This window comes from Cervus canadensis, chromosome 13 (genome assembly GCF_019320065.1).
Source record: "Cervus canadensis isolate Bull #8, Minnesota chromosome 13, ASM1932006v1, whole genome shotgun sequence".
Classification (NCBI taxonomy): Eukaryota; Metazoa; Chordata; class Mammalia; order Artiodactyla; family Cervidae; genus Cervus; species Cervus canadensis.
This window is the reverse complement of record NC_057398.1, coordinates 40808133-40829962: the sequence shown is the minus strand read 5'-3', so window position 1 is coordinate 40829962 and position 21830 is coordinate 40808133. Positions and strand designations below refer to the sequence as shown.

Sequence of the window (21830 nt, the reverse complement as noted above, 5' to 3'; positions counted from 1 at the left end):
GAGGTGCTCTGGGTAGATTAAGCTTGATGTTGAATATACAACCCTTGGTTTGAGAAGAATTCCAGGTCTAGCCAAAACTCTCCTTTAAAAGTGAACAGGGGTTGGAGACAAGATGGTGGAGTAGAGGGACCTGAGTTTGCCTCTTCTCACTAATGCACCAAAATCACAGCTAGCTGCTGAACAACCATTGGCAAAAAGGACTGGAACCTACCAAAAAAGATACTCTACATCAAAGACACAAAGAAACCACAATGAAACAGTAGGAGGGGCACAGTACTGATATAATCAAATCCCATACCACTCAGGTGGGTAACCCACAAACCGGAAAATAACAATGTCACAGAAGTTCTCCCAGAAGTGAGAGCTCTGAGTCTCATGCCAGGCTCCCCAGCTTACGGGACCAGCATTAAGGGAAGGAGTCTTCAGAGTAGTTGGCTTTGAAGATCAGTAAGACTTGACTGCAGGAGGTCTGCAAGACTAAGAGAAACAGAGACATCTCTCTTGGAAGGAACACACAACTTTTTGTGTGTAACAGGATGCAGGATAAAAGCAGTTATTTCACAGAAGCCTGGGCCAGAACTACCTGCTGGTCTGGGAGGGTTTCCCAAGGAGGCAAGGAGAAGCTTTGGCTCTTTCTGGGGTCATAAAAGGTGGTGGTGGACATACTGGGGAGTGTTCATCTACATGAGTGAAATATCTTGTTTGGGTCTCTGGCACCAAGACCTGGCCCCAAGCAACAGCCTGTAGGCTTCAGTGCTGGGTCTTTTCAGGTCAAACAACAGAGTGGGAACACAACCACACCCATCAGCAGACAGGCTGCCTAAAGACTTCCTGAGCCCACAGCCACAAATAGATATGTCCCTTGACATGTCCCTGTCCACAAGAGAACCATGACCCATTTCAACCCACCAGAGGGCAGGCAGCTACTCCTCCCTCCAGGAAGCCAGCACAAACCTCTAATCCAGCCTCCCCCACCAGGGCCCAGACACTAGAGTAAGAAAATCATAATTCCACAGCCTGCAGAACTGAATGTGCAAACACAGGTCAGAAACTACCCAGAAACAGTTAGTTCCTGGCCATTGGGTAATAAGAGGAAAATGTACTGCTGTGATACATAGGACATCCCCTACAGAGGGCCACTTCTCCAAGGTTAAGAAACATACATAACTAACCTGTTACATGCATAAAAATACAAATAGAAATTTAGAAAAAAGACTGAGAAATAGATGGCAAAGAAATGCTCCAGACAAAGGGACAAGATAAAACTTCAGAAGGACAACTAAGTGAAATGAAGTGGAAAAAGGCAATCTATCCAAGAAAGGAGTTCAGAGTAATGAACATAAAGATGATTCAAGAACTTGGGAAAAGAATGGATTCACAAAACAAGAAGTTACAAGAAGTTTTTATCAAGAATACACTCAGTTTAGTTCAGTTCAGTCACTCAGTTGTGTCAGACTCTTTGCCATCCCATGGACTGCAGCACGCCAGGCTTCCCTGTCCATGACCAACTCCCGGTGTATGTTCAAACTCATGTCCATCAAGTCAGTGATGCCATCCAACCATCTCATCCTCTGTCATCCCCTTCTGCTCCTGCCTTCAATCTTGCCCAGCATCAGGATCTTTTTTAATGAGTCAGTTCTTGACATCAGGTGGCCAAACTATTGGAGCTCCAGTTTCAGCATCAGTCCTTCCAATGAATATTCAGGACTGATTTCCTTTAGGATTGACTGGTTTGATCTCCTGGCAGCCCAGGGGACTCTCAATAGTCTTCTCCAACAACACAGTTCAAAAGCATCAGTTCTTCAGTGCTCAGCTTTCTTTGGGCTTCCCTGCTGGCTCAAACAGTAAATAATCCACCTGCAATGTGGGAGACCGGAGTTCAATTCCTAGGTTAGGAAGATCCCCTGGAAAAAGGAAAGGCTGCCCACTCCAGTATTCTTGCCTGGATAATTTCATGGACAAAGGAGCCTGGTGGGCCACAGTGCATGGGGTTACAAAGAGTCAGACACAACTGAGGACTTTCACTTCACTTCATGTACACTTGTGTATGTGTGTGTGTGTATACAACCTGGGTTTCAAGAATACAATAACTGAAATGAAAAATACACTCAAAGGAATTAATGGCAGAATATGTGAGGCAGAAGAATGAATCAGTGAGTTGGAAGACAGAGTATTGGAAATTACTGCTGCAGAGCAGAATAAAGAAAATAGAATGAAAAGGAGTGAGGACAGTTTAAGAGACAACTGGGTCAAATACACCAACATTCACATTATAGATGTCCCAGAAGTAGAACAGGGAGAGAAAGAAGCTGAGAAAATATTTGAAGAGATAACAGCTGAAAATGTCCCTGACACAGGAAAGGAAACAATCACCTAAATTCAAGAAGCACAGAGAATCCCATATGGGACTAACCTAAGCAAGAACACACAGAGACACATTGTAATCAAATTGACAAAAATTAAAAACAGAGAAAACATTAAAAGCAACACAGAAAAAGCAACAAATAACATAACAAAGAAATCCCAAATAGTGATCAGTTGATTTGTTAGCAGAAACTGCAGACCAAGAGGGAGTGGCATAATATATTTAAAGTGATAAAAGAGAAATGATCTCATTCAGATTTGATAGATAAATCAAAAGTTTTACATACAATCCGTTTTCATTCCAATCCCTAAGAAAGACAATGCCAGAGAATGCTCAAACTACCGCACAATTGCACTCATCTCACACTCTAGTAAAGTAATGCTCAAAATTCTCCAAGCCTGGCTTCAGGAATACATGAACTGAGAACTTCCAGATGTTCAAGCTGGTTTTAGAAAAGGCAGAGGAAACAGAGATCAAATTGCCAACATCCGCTGGATCATTGAAAAAGCAAGAGAGTTCCAGAAAAACATCTATTTCTGCTTTATTGACTACGCCAAAGCCTTCGACTGTGTGGATCACAATAAACTGTGGAAAATTCTGAAGGAAATGGGAATACCAGACCACCTGACCTGCCTCTTGAGAAATCTGTATGCAGGTCAGGAAGCAACAGCTAGAACTGGACATGGAACAGCAGACTGGTTCCAAATGGGAAAAGGAGTATGTCAAGGCTGTATTTTGTCACCCTGCTTATTTAACTTATGCAGAATATATCGTGAGAAACGCTGGGCTGGAAGAAGCACAAGCTGGAATCAAGATTGCTGGGAGAAATATCAATAACCTCAGATATGCAGATGACACCACCCTTATGGCAGAAAGTGAAGAGGAATTAAAACGCCTCTCAATGAAAGAGGAGAGTGAAAAAGTTGGCTTAAAGCTTAACATTCAGAAAACTAAGATCGTGGCATCTGGTCCCATCACCTCATGGGAAATAGATGGGGAGACAGTGGAAACAGTGTCAGACTTTAGTTTTGGGGGCTTCAAAATCACTGTAGATGGTGACTGCAGGCATGAAATTAAAAGACACTTACTCCTTGGAAGGAAAGTTATCACCAACCTAGATAGCATATTAAAAAGCAGAGACATTACTTTGCCAACAAAGGTCCTTCTGGTCAAGGCTATGGTTTTTCCAGTGGTCATGTATGGATGTGAGAGTTGGACTGTGAAGAAAGCTGAGTGCCGAAGAATTGATGCTTTTGAACTGTGGCATTGGAGAAGACTCTTGAGAGTCCCTTTGACTGCAAGGAGATCCAACCAGTCCATCCTAAAGGAGATCAGTCTTGGGTGTTCATTGGAAGGACTGATGCTGAAGCTGAAACTACAATACTTTGGCCACCTCATGCGAAGAATTGACTGATTGGAAAAGACCCTGATGCTGGGAGGGATTGGGGGCAGGAGGAGAAGGGGACGACAGAGGATGAGATGGCTGGATGGCATCACCTGCTCTATGGGCATGAGTTTGAGTAAACTCAGGGAGTTTGTGATGGACAGGGAGGCCTGGCGTGCTGCGATTCATGGGGTCGCAAAGAGTTGGACACGACTGAGCGACTGAACTGAACTGAACTTACATACAAGCAAAAGCTATGAGAATTCAGCACCACCAAACCAGCTTTACAATAAATGCTAAAGAAACTTCTCAAAATGGGAAATAAGAGACTGCTAGTAGAAACAAAAAAAATATGAAAGTGGTAGCTTATCAGTAAAGGCAAACAACAGTAAATGTAGGAAATTATCCACAGACAAACATGACATCAAAATCAGTAATCATGAGAGAAGAAGAGTACAAATGCAGGATATTAAAAATGCATTTGAAATTAAGAGATCAGGAACTTAAAATAACCATGCACATATATATAGACTACTATCCCAAATAACATGGTAACCGCAAATCAAAAATTTGTAATGGTTATACACACAAAAAAGGTATCCAAACACAACACTAAAGACAGTCATTAAATCACAAAAGAAGAAAGGGAGGAAAATATCTACAAAAAACAAATCCAAAACTATTAACAAAATGGCAATAAGAACCCACATATTGATAATTACCTTAAATATAAGTGGAATAAATGCTCCAACCAAAAGACATAGATTGGCTGAATGGATACAGAAGTAGGACCCATATATATGCAGCCTACAAAAGACCTACTTAAGATCTAGATACATATACAGACAAAAGTGAGGTGATAGAAAAAGATATTCCATGCAAATAGAAATCAAAAGAGAGCTGAAGTAACAATACTTATCAGACAAAATAGACTTTAATATAAAGCCTGTTATCTGAGACAAAAAAGGACACTACATAATGATTAAGGGATCGATCCAAGGAATAGAAATAACAATTGTAAATTTCTATGTCCCCCCATCATAAGAGCACCTCAATATATCAGACAAACATCATAAAACACAAAAGGAGAAAATAATAGTAACACAATCATAGTGGGAAAATTTAACATCCCACTTAGATCAATGGACAGATCATCCAGACAAAAAATCAGTAAAGAAATATAGGTGACACATTAGACTAGATAGACTGAATTGATATTTAGATGGAGCATTCCATCTGAAAGCAGCAGAATACACATTCTTTTCAAGAGCACATGGAACAGTCTCCAGGATACATCTGGGCCACAAAGCAAGCCTCATTAAATTCATAAAATTGAAATCACATCAAACATCTTTTCCAACTACAACACTATGCAACTAGAAATCAACTGTAAGGGAAAAACTGAAAAGCACAAACACATGGAAGCTAAACAATATGCTACTAAACAACCAATGGATCACTAAGGAAATCAAAGAGGAAATAAATACCTAGAAAAAAATGAAAATTAAAACAATGATCTAAAACCTATGGGATGCAGCAAAAGCACTTCTAAAAGCTAAGTTAAAGTGATACAAGCTTATCAAAAAACAAGAAAAATCCCAGATAAACAGCCTAACTTACACCTAAGCAACTAGAGAAATAATAAAAAAAAAAAAAATTCAGAGTTAGTAGGAGAAAAGAACTCATAAAGATCAGAGCAGAAATAAATGAAATATAGACCAAGGAAAGAAAAGATCAATCAAAATAAAAGATGGTTCTTTGAAAATATTTCAAAAAGTGATAAACCTTTAGCAAGACTCATAAAGGGGGGAAAAAAAAAAGGAGAGGAGGACCCAAATCAATAAAACTAGAAATGAAAATGGAAAAGTTACAATGCACAAAACAGAAATACAAAGGATCATACTATTACTAGAAGCAACTATACACCTCAAAAATGGACAATATAGAAGAAATGGACAAACTCTCAGAAAGGTACAATTCCCCAAGACTGAACCAGGAAGAAATAGAAAATATGAACAGACTAATAGCAAGTTCTGAAATTTAAACTGTGATTTAAAAACTCCCAACAAGCAAACGTTCCAGAATGGGTGGCTTCACAGGCAAATTCTACCAAATATTTAGAGAAAACATCTATACTATACTAAACATCTATACTACTAACATCTACACTTAAACATCTATACTACTAAAACTGTTCCCAAAAATTGCAGAGGAAGGAATACTTCAGAACTAATTCTATGATGCCATCATCACTCTAATATCAAAACCAGACAAAAATACCACAAAAAAGAAAATTACACACCAATATCACTGATGATCACTGACGTAAAGATCCTCAACAAAATGTTAGCAAACCAAGTCCAAAAATTTTACAAAATCTGCAAATCAATCATAATGTGATATAACATATTAAAAATTGAAGAACAAATCCATATCATCATTACAACAGATGCAGAAAAATCTTTTGATAAAATTCAACATCCATTTATGATAAAAACTCTTCAGAGAGTGGGCACAGAGGGAACATACCTCAACATAATAAAGACCATATACGACAAACTCACATCTAACGTATACTCAATGGTGAAAAGTTGAAGGCATTTCCTCTAAGGGCAGTAACAAGACAGTTAAACACCACTTTCATTAAACATAGTTTCGGAAGTCCTATTCACAGTAATCAGAGAAGAAAAACAAATAAAGGGAATCCAATTGGAAAGGAAGAAGTAAAACTGCTAGTATTTGCAGATGATGTGATACTACACATTGAAAATCCTTAAGATGCTACCAGAAAACTACTAAAACTCATCAATGAATTCAGTAAAGTTGCAGAATGAAAAATTAATATGCAGAAATAAGTTGCATTTCTATAAACTAACCATGAAAGATTAGAAAGAGAAATTAAGGAAACAATCACATTTACCGTCACATCAAAAAGAATAAAATAAACTTAATGGTCCACCGGAGAAGGCAATGGCAAACCACTTCAGTATTCTTGCCTTGGGAACCCCATGAACAGCATTAGAAGGCAAAAGACAGGACATTGAAAGAAGAGCTCTACAAGTCGGTAGGGGCCCAATATGCTAGGGGAAATCAGTGGAGAAGTAAATCCAGAAAGAATGAAGAGATGGAGTCAAAGCAAAGACAACATCCAGTTGTGGATGTGACTGGTGTTGGAAGCAAAGCTCGATGCTATAAAGAGCAATCTTGTATAGGAACCTGGAATGTTAGGTCCATGAATCAAGGCAAATTGGAAGTGGTCAAACAGGAGATGGCAAGAGTGAACATCAATGTTTTAGGAATCAGTGAACTAAAATGAACTGGAATGCGTGAATTTAACTCAGATGACCATTATATCTACTACTGTGGGCAAGAATCCCTTAGAAGAAATGGAATCGCCATGATAGTAAACAAAAGAGTCCAAAATGCAGTACTTGGATATAATCTCAAAAATGACAACGATCTCTGTTTCTTTCCAGGGAAACCATTCAATACCACGGTAATCCAAGTCTATGCCCTGACCAGTAATGCTGAAGAAGCTAAAGACATACAAGACCTTCTAGGACTAACACCCCCAAAAAAGATGTCCTTTACATTGTAGGGGACTGGAATTCAAAAGTAGGAAGTCAAGAGATACCTGGAATAACAGGCAAATTTGGCCTTGGAGTACAAAACAAAGCAGGGCAAAGGCTAACAGAGTTCTGTCAAGAGAACGCACTGGTCATAGCAAACACTCTCTTCCAAAAACACAAGAGAAGACTCTACACATGGACATCACCAGATGGTCAACACCAAAATCAGACTGATTATATTCTTTGCAGCCAAAGATGGAGCAGCTCTATACAGTCAGCAAAAACAAGACCAAGAGCTGACTGTGGCTCAGATCATGAACTCCTTATTGCCAAATTCAGACTTAAATTGAAGAAAGTAGGGAAAACCACTAGACCATTCAGGTATGATCTAAATGAAATCCCTAACAATTATACAGTGGAAGTGAGAAATAGATTCAAGGAATTGGATCTGATAGACAGAGTGCCCAAAGAACTATGGACAGAGGTTCATGGCATTGTACAGGAGGCAGTGATCAAGACCATCCCCAAGAAAAAGAAATGTAAAAAGGCAAAATGGTTGTCTGAAGAAGTCTTACAAATAACTGTGAAAAGAAGAGAAGCAAAAGGCAAAGGAGAAAAGGAAAAATATACCCATTTGAATGCAGAGTTCCAAAGAAGAGTAAGGAGAGATAAGAAAGCCTTCCTCAGTCATCAGTGCAAAGAAATAGAGAAAAACAACAGAATGGGAAAGACTAGAGATCTCTTCAAGAAAATTAGAGATACCAAGGGAACATTCCATGCAAAGATGGGCTCAATAAAGGACAGAAATGGTATGGACCTAACAGAAGCAGAAGATATTAAGAAGAGGGGGCAAAAATACACAGAAGAACTGTACAAAAAATATCTTCATGACCCTGATAACCATGAAGATGTGATCACTCACCTACAGCCAGATATCCTGGAATGAGAAGTCAAGCAGGCCTTAGGAAGCATCACTACAAAGCAAGGGGAGGTGATGGAATTCCACTTGAGCTATTTCAAATCCTAAAAGATGATGCTGTGAAAGTGTTGCACTCAATATGCCAGCAAATTTGGAAAACTCAGCAGTGGCCACAGGACTGGAAAAGCTCAGTTTTCCTTCCAATCCCAAAGAAAGACAATTCCAAAGAATGGTCAAACTACTACACAACTGCACTCAACTTGCATGCTAGCAAAGTAACGCTCAAAATTCTCCAAGCCAGGCTTCAATAATACGTGAACAGTGAACTTTCAGATGGATTCAGTGAACTTCAATCTGAATTTAGAAAAAGCAGAGGAACCAGAGATCAAATTGTCAACATCCATTCGATCATCAAAAAAAACAAGAGAGTTCCAGGAAAACATCTACTTCTGTTTTATTGACTACACCAAAGCCTTTGATTGTGTGGATCACAACAAACTGTGGAAAATTCTTCAAGAGACAGGAATACCAGACCACCTGACCTGCCTCTTGAGAAATCTGTATGCAGGTCAAGAAGCAACAGTTAGAACTAGACATGGAACAACAGACTGGTTCCAAATTGGGAAAGGAGTACGTCAAGGCTGTATATTTTCACCTTGCTTATTTAACTTATATGCAGAGTACATCATACAAAATGCTAGGCTGGATGAAGCACAAGTTGGAATAAGATTGCTGGGCGAAATATCAATAACCTCAGATATGCAGATGACACCACCCTTATGGCAGAAACCGAAGGAGAATGAAAGAGCCTATTGATGAAAGTGAAGGAGGAGAGTGTAAAAGTTGGCTTAAAACTCAACATTCAGAAAACTAAGATCATGGCATCTGTTCCCATCACTTCATGGCAAATAGATGGGGACAAAATGGAAAGCATCAGAGACTTTATTTTTTGGGCTCTAAATTCACTGTAGATGGTGACTGCAGGCATGAAATTAAAAGACACTTGCTCCTTAGAAGTAAAGTTATGACCAACCTAGACAGCATATTAGAAAGCAAAGACATTACTTTGCCAACAAAAGTCTGTTTAGTCAAAGCTATGGTTTTTCCAGTAGTCATACATGGATGTGAGAGTTGGACTATAAAGAAAGCTGAGTGCCAAAGAATTGATGCTTTTGAACTGTGGTGTTGGAGAAGACTCCTGAGAGTCACTTGGACTGCAAGGAGATCCAACCAGTCCATCCTAAAGCAGATCAGTCCTGGGTGTTCATTGGAAGGACTGATGCTGAAGCTGAACCTCCAATACTTTGGCCACCAGATGCAAAGTACTGACTCATTGGAAAAGACCCTGATGCTGGGCTAGATGAAGGCAGGAGGAGAAGGGGATGACAGAGGATGAGATGGTTTAATGGCATCACCGACTCGATGGACATGAGTTTGAGTAAGCTCCGGGATTGGTGATGGACAGGGAAGACTGGCATGCTGCTGTCCATGAGGTCTCAAAGAGTCAGACATGACTGAGCAACTGAACTGAACTGAACTAAATATAGGGAGGCAAAAGACCTATGCAGAAAAGACCTATGTAGAAAGCAACTGAACTGAACTGAACTAAATATAGGGAGGCAAAAGACCTATGTAGAAAAACTTTAAGATGTTGGTGTTAAAACTGAAGATGACACAAAGTGAAGGAAAGCTATACCACATTCTTGTATTGGAGCAGTATTGTTAAAACACTAGGTTGAGACTTCTTCGGTGGTCCAGTGGTTCAAAATACACCTGCCAATGAAGGGGACACAGTTATGATCCCTGGTCCAGGAAGATCCCACATGTGGTGCAACTAAGCCCATGCACCACAACTCTCTGAACCTGTACTCTAGAACCCAAGCTTTTACAGCTGATGCTCCACACAAGAGAAACCACTACAGTAAGAAGTCCATGCACTGCAATGAAGTGTAGCCCCTGCTCAGCACAATTAGAGCCCCACATGCAGTAACAAAGACCTAATATAGCCAAAAATAAATAAATACACTTTTTACAAAAATAAGTAGACTACCCAAAACAGTGTACACATCCAATGGAATCTCTATCAAATTACCGATGGCATTTTTCTCAGAACTAGAACAAAAAATTTTTAAATTTATATGGAAACACAAAAGACCCCCAAATACCCAAAACAATCTGGAGAAAGAAGAATGGACCTGAAGGAATCACACCTCTTTACTTCAAACTATATTACAAAACTACAGTAATCAAAATAGTATGGTACTGGCAACAGAAACAGATACATAGATCAATGGAACAACACAGAAAGCCCAGAAATGATCCCACACACCTATGGTCAATGAATCTACAACAAAGAAAATAATATACAATGGAGAAAAGACAATCTCTTCAAGTTGTGCTCAGAAAATTGAACAGCTACATGTAAAATAATAATATTAGAACATTTCTAACACCATATATAAAAAATAAACTCAAAATGGATTAAAGACTTAAATGTAAGACCAGATACTATAAAAATACTAGAGAAAAACATAGGCAGAACATTCTTTATGTAAATCTCAACAATATCTTTTTGGATCCATCTCCTAGATGGCATAATACTATACACTAAAAATAAAAATGTATACAATGTCAAAACAGAAATAAAAACAAAAATAGACAAATGGGACCTAATTAAACTTAAAAGCTTTTGCACAGCAAAGGAAACCATAAGCAGAACAAAATGAAACCTATATAATGGGAGAAAACATTTGCAGATGATACAACCAACAAGAGATTCATTTCCAAACTATACAAACAGCTCATACAATTCAATACAAGAAAACAAGTAACCCAATCAAAAAAAGTACATGGAATGATGCTTAATATCACTATTAGAGAAATGCAAATGAAAACTATAATAAGATAACACCTCACACCTGTCAGAATGGCCATCATCAAATAGTCTACAAATAATCAATTTGGAGAGGGTGTGGAGAAAGAGGAACCCTCCTCCATTGTTGGGAATGTAAATTGGTACAACCAGCATGGAGAACAGTATAGAGATTCCCTAAAAGGCTAAAAATAGAGCTACCATCAGATTATTCAGCCATAAAAAAAAAAAAAAATGAAACAATGCCATTTGCAGCGATATGGATGGACCTAGAGATTATCACACTAAGTGAAGTAAGCCAGATAACAAAGATAAATAACATACAAAGTGAAAGCGAAAGTCGCTCAGTCGTGTCCGACTCTTTGTGACCCCATGGACTATACAGTCCATGGAATTCTCTAGGCCAGAATACTGGAGTGGGTAGACTTTCCCTTCTCCAGGGGATCTTCCCAACCCAGGAACTGAAGCAGGGTTTCCTGAATTGCAGATGGATTCTTTACCAGCTGAGCTAACAGGGAAGCCCATATATATAAACTAACACAACATTGCAAATCAACTATATTTCAATAATGCTTTTAAAAAAGGTAAAGCCATAAAGCAAGAGAAAAAGGTGAATGAAAATGGGAAAAATAAAACTAACACAAAGCCTATAAAGAGAACTTGCAAGATTATAACTCATTGTTTACCATTCTAGGCCATTCCACTAACACATAGTTCATTTCTTCAAAATACAGATGCATGTCTTCTTTAACTGTCAAAATGTCTTTGGAAGTGTATTGTTCCATTATTATTCTATTCCATTATCTTGACTTGCTTTTTAAAGGACTCAGGTTATACATATGCTTTCTGAATTGAGCTTATATGCTTTACCTAATAAAGTCTACCCAACCAAAATAAACCTTTCTTTAAAAATGACTCTTCTCCTATTACCCATAAATGCATAGACTGGGAGGCTGCCAGAATGGTAGAATAGGAGGGCCTTGCGCTCAAAAAGGCACACCAAAATTGCAATTATTTACAGAGCAACTATTGATGAGAAAGACTAGGAAACTAGCAGAAAAACAAATCTACAACTAAAGAACTAAAGAAGGAAGCACAATAAGATGGGTAGGAAGTGCAGAGACACTATACAGTCAATATCTATACCCCCAGGTCAGAGAACCGTGAAGCAGAGGAGAATCACAATTTCAGAGGTTCTGCCCAAGAAGTAAGGCATCTAAACCCCACATTGGGCTACCCAGCCTGGGGGTCCTGCACCAGAAAGATGAACCCCCAGAATATCTGATTTTGAAGGCCTCTGAGCCTTGCTTTCAGGAGAGTCAGAGGGCTGTAAGAAACAAAGACTTCACTTTTAAAGCATACACGGTAAAACTCATATGCTCAAAGACCCAAGGCAGAAGCAGTAATTGAGAAAGACCGTGGATCAAACACACTGATCTTGGAGAGCCTTCTAGAGAGACAGGAGGCAACTTGGACTCACCTGGAGACATAGACTCTAGTAAGTAATGAGGATGAAAGTTACAGTGTGGCAAACATAGCCAAGAATAAGGTAATATCTTCACACAATGACAGATGAGAAATTTATATGGTGAACATTTTATAACATATAGAAATATGGAATCACTATGTTGTATGCCAGGAACTAAGGAAGTGTTGTAGGTCAATTATATTTCAAAAACAAATTAAATTCATAGAAAAGGAGATAGGATTTGTGGCTTGCCAGAGGCTGGTGGGAGGGGTAATTTCCAGTTAGAAGATAAATAATACTAGGGATATAAGGCACAACATGATAAATGTAATTAACACTGCTGTATATTATATATGGAAGTTGTTGAGAGTAAATTCCAAGAGTTTTTCACCAGAAAATATTTTTTCTTTTCCTTATATTTGCATGATGGATGTATGCTAAATTTATTGTGGTAATCATTTCATGATGTATGGACATCAAATCATTATGCTAATAGGCTTTAGACTTATACAATGCTTTGTGTCAATTATGATCTCAATAAAACTTGAAGGCGGCGACTCTCATGGAGGCAGCAAGCACGAGATGTGTCTGTTGCCCTCATTAGGTTTAATTACCCAGTTGGATCATGGTCATATTTTAGTCTCTCAAAGTGCTCTAGCAATTGTCAGGGGTTTACATGAAGTGACCATGGGTGTATCAAACTGTACAAAACTGTATGGAAACTATATCAAAGTTGTACATGTTTCTAAAATGAAAAGGCTCTCATATTCTCCTCACTCTGCACTTTGCTGTTGGTGTGACAAGGCATTTAAAGACATTCCTGGCATTTTTTTTTTTAATTTGTAAGGTGGTGGGTTAACTTTATGGTCATTGGCTAGAAATCCCAAGTTCTCAACAGTACATATCTATAGCTTGTAAAAAGAACAAAGCAACCGAGATACACTCTTAATGGTCCTTGCTTGGTGTGGAGGCTGTTGGGCAATGCCATCCAGAGGGGCCATTGCTCAGGGCATGCACTGTGGAACCGGACCTGTAGACACTGAAGTGGGCATCCAAGGCTGTCTCGTTTTTGTATATAGTGACATAGCATCCCGCTGCCATTATTAGCTGTGGAGAAGGAGAGGGTCAGCTGGAATGGGAATTGTTTCGGATCGTTTTTCATTGAAGTGCTTCCCTTGTGGCTCAGCTGGTAAAGAATCCGTCTGCAATGCAGGAGACCTGGGTTTGATCCCTGGGTTGGGAAGATTCCTTGGAGACAGGAAAGGCTATCCACTCCAGTATTCTGGCCTAGAGAATTCCATGGACTATATAGTCCATGGGTTCACAAAGAGCCAGACATGACTGAGCGACTTTCACTTTCAATGAAGTACAGTAGTTTTAAACTTTTTTAAACAAACCATAGAACTCTGCATTGTCAACAAAGCCAAGAGCCACTGCACCGATGAAAATTCAAGAACCTTCTGTACCAAACATGATCTGCAATGTCCTATTAATTTTTTTGTATGTTTGGAGTACTTAAATGTTTTTGAAATCAAATAAACAGTATTACATTTTTAAAAAACATCAAGGAAAAAAATAAATGCATGTTAATTTCTCATGCAAATAATCATTTCATTATGTAAAAAAGCACATAAATATGCTTTCCATTGGTGCTTATTTGTGTGTTAGTTGCTGCCTTGGTCATTCTGAGAAGGACTAAATTCTTATGTCTACGAAATGTTTGGTTTATAAGTGCCTAGGGAACAAAAGACTAATTGGCCTGTGAAATTGCTTTTACAGGTGTCTAAAATTGTGGATACTATTTATAAGCAATTGTGTGGAGATGATTCTCCCATTTTGAGGGAAGCTATGTTGCGGGTCATCACTTTGTTGACACGTACTTCACCGAAGAAAGTCATCTTTCAACTTATGGACTACCCAGTACCAGCAGATGAGTAAGGCCCCTCACGCTCCTTCCTCAGGGTTTGCTCAGTCTTGAGAGTCAGATAGAGTGGGGCAGGTCAGATCTCCTTTCTTTCTTTCCTGAAAGATAATGTCTATTTTTACACCACATGGGATGATTGTAAGGCTTAACTAAGATCATATACAGTATGTATAGCTTCATAAAATATGTGACACACAGTAGACAATCAAGAAATGATCATTGTTATTATTTATTCAAGGCTTTAATTGTGTTCTGTTGTGTATCCCACATTGAAAAACCTCTCCTCAAAGTAATAATGGTTTTTTCCCCATATGTGATAGAATTCATAGTGAGTTTTTTTTTTTCATATATGAAGGACAGACCTAAGATATTTCCACCCACCAATAAAATAATAAAACAAAAAAATTCCCAGGTATAGTTGGGAGTCCCCTGTCCCTTAACTGTTTATTTGAAATTCATGATCCAGGATCAGAAGAAATATTTAAGAAGAAAACATGTTAATGTGAGCCTACGTGACTTTATGAATCTAACAGCCAAATTAGAAGAGCTTATTAAATCACATTACTCCATTTCTATAGTTCATACATTGGAAGGGAAGGTATTACTTCTCTATTACAGTGTAAAAGGTAGGAAGTTACATTATAAAAGAATTCAGGCCTTGGAAACAAATTGACCCTTATATCCTGTGTGACATCATGTAAGTTTCATAAACATTATGATCCTCAATTTCCTAATCTGTGACATGAGAAAACTTTTTATCTGTGAAGCTGTTACATGGATTAAATTAGTTAATGTCTATAAGAGGGCAATGAAATCAACAAAATGCTAAACCAATTTTGCTGATTTTTTTCAACAAGCCAACCAAGTTTATTGGTTTTTTGTTGGTTGTTCTTGTTGTTGTTGACTTTTTTCAACTGAGAGATTGCATTTTTTAAGGAAGCTTAAATTCACAAAGTATTTTACTACTTAGGAAATTCCTGAAAAGTAAAAATATTCATAAGACTCAGTGTTTTCTTATTTAGGTAGGAACTGAGTATCCACTGTGTGTAAAGTATTTGCAGCCTTCAAGCATTTTGTTGAGGAGATTGGATATACCCACATGAATATTAGATAAAAGCTGCCAATGAGTCCATCATGAACAGTATGAATTGAGAAGGTACAGAAGGCAAACATAATTAGAATTAGATGAACTTTATTAAATTGGTCACCAGCAGGTCTTGTGCAATAGTAGGTGAGCTACTTAATAAAGTTCATCTAATTCTAATTATGTTTGCTTTCTGTACCTTCTCAATTCATACTGAATCAGTTCTAATGAGGTGGATGAAACTGGAGCCCATTATACAGAGTGAAGTAAGCCAGAAAGAAAAACACCAATACAGTATACTAACGTATATATATGGAATTTAGAAAGATGGTAACAATAACCCTATATGCAAGACAGAAGAAGAGACATAGATGTATAGAACAGACTTTTGGACTCTGTGGGAGAAGGCGAGGGTGGGATGATCTGAGAGAATAGCATTGAAACATGTATATTATCAATTGTGAAACAGATTGCCAGTCCAGGTCTGATGCATGAGACAAGTGCTCAGGGCTGGGGCACTGGGATGACCCAGAGGGATGGGATGGGGAGGGAGGTGGGAGGGGGGTTCAGGATGGGGAACACATGTAAATCCATGGCTGATTCATATCAATGTATGGCAAAAACCACTATAATATTGTAAAGTAATTAGCCTCCAACTAATATAAATATTAGCCTCTTGAGAAACCTATATTAGCCTCTTGAGAAAATTATATGCAGGTCAAGAAGCAACGGTTAGAACTGGACATGGAACAACAGACTGGTTCCAAATAGGAAAAGCAGTATGTCAAGGCTGTATATTGTCACCCTGCTTATTTAACTTATATGCAGAGTACATCATGAGAAACGCTGGGCTGGAAGAAGCACAAGATGGAATCAAGATTGTGGGAGAAATATCAATAACCTCAGATACGCAGATGACACCACCTTTATGGCAGAAAGTGAAGAGAAACTAAAAAGCCTCTTGAGAGTGAAAGAGGAGAGTGAAAAAGTTGGCTTAAAGCTCAACATTCAGAAAACTAAGATCATGGCATCTGGTCCCATCACTTCATGGGAAGTAGGTGCAGAAACAGTGGAAACAGTGTCAGACTTTGTTTTTTTAGACTCCAAAATCACTGTAGATGGTGAATCCAACCATGAAATTAAAAGACGCTTACTCCTTGGAAAGAAAGTTATGACCAACCTAGATAGCACATTAAAAAGCAGAGACATTACATTGCCAACAAAGGTCCGTCTAGTCAAGGCTATGGTTTTTCCAGTGGTCATGTATGGATGTGAGAGTTGGACTGTGAAGAAAGCTGAGTGCTGAAAAATTGATGCTTTTGAACTGTGGTGTTGGAGAAGACTCTTGAGAGTCCCTTGGACTGCAAGGAGATCCAACCAGTCCATCCTAAAGGAGATCAGTCCTGGGTGTTCATTGGAAGGACTGATGCTGAAGCTGAAACTCCAGTACTTTGGCCACCTCATGTGAAGAGTTGACTCATTGGAAAAGACCCTGATGCTGGGAGGGATTGGGGGCAAGAGGAGAAGAGGACGACAGAGGATGAGATGACTGGATGGCATCACCAACTCGATAGACATAAGTTTGAGTAAACTCCGGGAGTTGGTGATAGACAGGGAGGCCTGGCGTGCTGTGATTCATGGGGTCGCAAAAGGTCGGACATGACTGAGCGACTGAACTGAACTGAATATAAATAAATGGAAAAAAAAGAAAAAGAAAAATTACTATCATAAATTTAAAAAAAAAGAAAAAAAGAAAAGATTGGAATTTGTAGGTAAGCTTAAACAGAGAAACAGAAAGAAGATCTGGTCAGCCAGAAGATACGATTAAGAGGCAAAGGAAAAGGCCTTGAAAGATTTGATGTCCATGTGGTTCTAAGCATGGTTCTATGAATAAGCCTTGCAGACAAAAGCATTTGGTACTAGGGTTCTAGAGAGCTGAGTGTGTCCATGTTCTGAGGGGCCAGGGCCCCATATTAAGAACACAAACACAGAGAGAATGAGCAACAGAGTTCAGAACTCAGCACAGCTTGACAAAGTATCAAGAATATACCAACACAGAGGACTGCTTTTAAAATGAGCAACAGTAAGAATAATCCTGAAGAGTAGCAGGTATGTAGGGACAGAAACTTGGGAATTGGAGGCTAAGAAGCTGGGGTTCTAGTCACATCTGGTGAACTGATTAGACATGTGACATTTGGGGAAATGGCTTAGTTTTTAAATTTAACTTTCTAATTTTTAAGTTATGTAGATTTTTATTTAGTTAGCTTTTTATCCAGCTTTTTAAATTGATTTATTTACATATATGTTAATTTGTATATTGATACCAGTTTTAAAATATTCAATTATTCCTGGGCAAACAAGGTCACAAGGTGGGAAGGAGGAGTATGGGGTATAGAAGCTGATCAGTTCCTGACTTTGAGCTGAACAGATATTTATTTATTTATTTTTTATACATTTATCATAAATTTTTTTTTTATTTTTTTTTAATTTTTATTAGTTGGAGGCTAATTACTTCACAACATTGCAGTGGGTTTTGTCACACATTGACATGAATCAGCCATGGAGTTACATATATTCTCCATCCCGATCCCCCCTCCCACCTCCCTCTCCACCCGATTCCTCTGGGTCACAAAAATCTTAATGGGATCATTTGGGAATGGGAATATCAGCTTGTTTGGGAATTGTCTGCAGTTTCTTTGCTCTATAAAGATGTAAAACCAAGACTGTTTCCCTCATTTGAGTCACACTGTTGAGCAGGAAATGAAAAGTGCATGATTCTCATGTTCAGGGGTGGCGGGTTGTGTTTGCAGCATTTTGATACTGATGTGGTATGCAGCCGGTGCTGAGTCAAGTGTGGTCCCTCATGTACTGAAGACAATCTTGTTGATACTGAAAGGAAAGCCTAGAGAAATGGAGAAAATAACAGAAAGAAAACATTTCTCTCTCAACGCTACGAATATGATGCCTGTGGCGGTAATTAACACAATGAGTAATTTCTGTATGTTGTCATTGTTTTCTTAATCATGAAAATTCCTATCTGCCCACAGACTCAGTCATACTTCCTTGACACAATTTGGCTCTCATTCATTCATTCATACACTCAGTGCACATCCATGGTCACAAAGCTTACCCTCTTGTAAGAGACACAGACAATGAACCAAAAAATATGTGTCATATGTCAGATGATACAAAGCTTAGAAGAGATATAAAGCAGGGTAGGAAAAAGAAGTGGCTGGGAGGGTTCGGTAAATTGCTCAGGGCAGGTCTCTCTACTGTAGTAATCTAATCAAAGACCTGAATTAGGTGAGGGAGTGATCCTTGCAGGTACCTGGGCATGACAGTCCTAGACAGAGAGAAGGGCAAAAGCCATGTAGTGATGGGAGTTTACCTGGTATGTTAGTGAAGCAAGGTCAAAACATCTGGAGAGAATTTTAAGCGAGGGTGAAAGTGTAGGAGATGGTATCGGAGAGGCAGCCACCAGTGAGGTCACATAGACTTGATAGGCACGTGAAGGCCTAATCTCATTCATGCCATCATTATATATCTCCCAAGCACCCACATTGGCACTCTTGAGAGTAAATTCAAGTCTTATAGAGATATAATAGGAAAAAATGGATAATGTTCCACCAACATGTTGTGGTGAGATGTGTTTCTCTGATATTGTAGGTTATTGTAGTGGTCAGGGCACCAAACAATTTGTTAGTGACCTGGTATGCCCCGCCCCCCTTAAATATTTCACTGTCCTGGATTGTTGAAGCAGTGGGAGGACCTGCGTTATCAACCACAGAGGCATGGAGCCTGGGGAGGTGTGTCCTCCTTGGGGATCAGCTTGCTTCCTGCCGGTTTGGCAGTCAGGCATGTTGTTAGTGCTTTGGGAGCCCATGGCCAGAAAATGCTTGGCACAGTTCCTGCTTCAGAATGGACTTAGTGACTGTTATCGAATGAATGAGTATACATGCTCGCTTCACGTTTCCTTCAAGGAAATTGGGGGAAGGGTTGCAGAGTCTCTCCCTTTCCACATCCCTCATCACTGCCAACTGGGTTTAAAGGGAGGTGGTTACATTCTTGACGCCTTTTCCTTTCCATTACAGGCATCCCAGGCCCTGTGCACATTACTGCCTCTTGGTCCTTACAAGAAAGCAGTGGCGCAGTTTTTCCCCCAGCTTCTGATGGCCCTCATGCTTCAACTCTTCTACAGCAGCAACCTGAGACTGATGACAGAAGACAGGCCTTTGTGAGATACTAGGGGTTGTTTCAGACTGAATAAGAAATGCGCTTCCAGCTGTCAAACATCTCTACTCCCTTGGGTTCCTTTGGAACTACATAATCCCATGTGCAGTATATTCATTTATTATAGTTTTCTCCCCCTTGAAGGGTAGGATGCCTTTGGAAAAGTAATTACCCTAAGTACCTCAAAGTAAGCTAGGACCTTCCCTGAATGTGTATGTAGTATTAAAAAAAAAAAAAAAAAAAACTCCCACAGAACACAGTTTATTCCTGCCACAAAGGGAGGCCACCACACAGAAAGAGTAGGGAGGAGCAGCAGGTCCAGAGCTGGACATGTACTAGCTCTGCCATTTACTCTGATAGTGATCTCTCAGGGTAAATTAGGTGTGAGGTGAAATAATATGCCCAGATGTGTTTTGTGAAAGGTAAAGTTGTTTTGTGGTTGGTGATGTAATGGGTGGGCTTATGATAGCATGCTACCATTCTGTCCAGGTGTGTATGCATGCTAAGTCACTTCAGTCATGTCTGACTCTTTGCAACCCCATGGATTATATAGCCCACCAGGAAATTCTGTCCATGGGATTCTCCAGGCGAGAATACTGGAGCGGGTTGCCATGCTCTCCTCCAGGGGATCTTCCCAACTCAGGGATTGAACCCGCATCTCTTATGTCTCCTGCATTGGCAGCTGGGTTCTTTACCACTAGTGCCACCTGGGAAGCCTGTCATTCTGCCCACATAAGGTAAATTCAGCTTTTCTCTTTTGTCCAAGAGATTACAGTTAGCTTTGCTACTGTGCAGGGTAATCTGAACCCAACTGTCTGCTATTTGCCCTAGTCTAAGCCAGGCAGGACTCTCAAACTCAATCTGTCCCATTAAGATATTAAGTATGCTAATATAATCCACTCTCTTTCAAGCAGACATACACCAAATCATCGCTAGTAGGTAAGAATGTATTCTATTTATTTAAAGCATCCAAAGAAGACAATCAATAGGCACCTTTAGCATGTTTTCACATCATTTAGCATCTTTTGCTAATAAGCTTTTACTTTTTTTTTTTTGCTAATAAGCTTTTAATAAACTAATAGGCTGCTCTACTATTAATCCTAGATTTTACATGCTACAATTTCAGTTTCACCCTACATCCCACAGCCTGTTAATCAGGAGAGATGAAGACCATTTAGTGCTCTTTTCCTTTGAAGCATCCCCGTTCACAAAATCAGCATCCTGTCCATCGTAGAAAAGGCAGGTCACTTGTATTTAGATAGGTAACGGCTACTGGCAGGTGATGACTCTCCTCTTCTTTTGGCCCTTAGCTATGCCCGGGATGCCCTGAGAGTTCTGCTGAATTGTTCTGGACTTCAAGAGGTGGATACTGCGCTAAACAAAAAGAACTGCTGGAACCAGTTTTCACAAGTACTGTTTCACCATCACGGAGTCTACCTTGTGGCCAAGTAAGAACAGGGGCTTTGAGAAATGTTCTGTCTCTTTCCCACCTGTTTCATCTTTCTTCAACTGAGCCACGTGGGAACACAGTCAGTATCCACTCCAAACTTCCAAATCTCTCTTAATGATCTGAACTGCCATTCAACTTCTACTTTTTCACTTATTTTTGAGGGGGGTTTATTTTTCCTTGCCTTGCTCTCTTACCTAAAGATACAGATACCAAATTATCCTTCCTCCACCCAACAAGTTTCCCTTTCAGATATGGAGAACTAGAGGGGAATCTGCTTCTTCCTTCCTCTGTTGTTAGCTGATTTCTGCTTTATAGACATCAGGTGGTTATAAATGTGCTCTCACTTAGAAGAGGTCTGATAGAAACCTGTGCCCAATGAGACAGATAAATTTGGGAAAGTATGATAGAAAAGGGTTTTTACTTGTACCACAGTTCTTTTTCTAGCTAGTCCACCAGTGAATAGCAAGTTTCTGATTACAGGAATCAGATTTTCTGATCAAGAATCACGATACATGGCCTTGACAACTTGGCAGACCATTTGAAGTTGTGACTGACTCAGAAAGTA

At 39.3% G+C, this 21830-nt stretch overlaps 1 protein-coding gene across 1 annotated transcript in view; it reads left to right on the top strand.

Moving 5' to 3' along the window:
• Window positions 1-21830, top strand: part of MROH9 (maestro heat like repeat family member 9) — a 140543-nt gene that overhangs the window by 89925 nt on the left and 28788 nt on the right. Inside the window, exons 13-16 of the mRNA XM_043484660.1 lie at window positions 14357-14511; window positions 18396-18558; window positions 19677-19819; window positions 21126-21263. Of these exons, the coding sequence (XP_043340595.1) occupies window positions 14357-14511; window positions 18396-18558; window positions 19677-19819; window positions 21126-21263 (599 nt within the window). The remainder of the gene's footprint in view (window positions 1-14356; window positions 14512-18395; window positions 18559-19676; window positions 19820-21125; window positions 21264-21830) is intronic.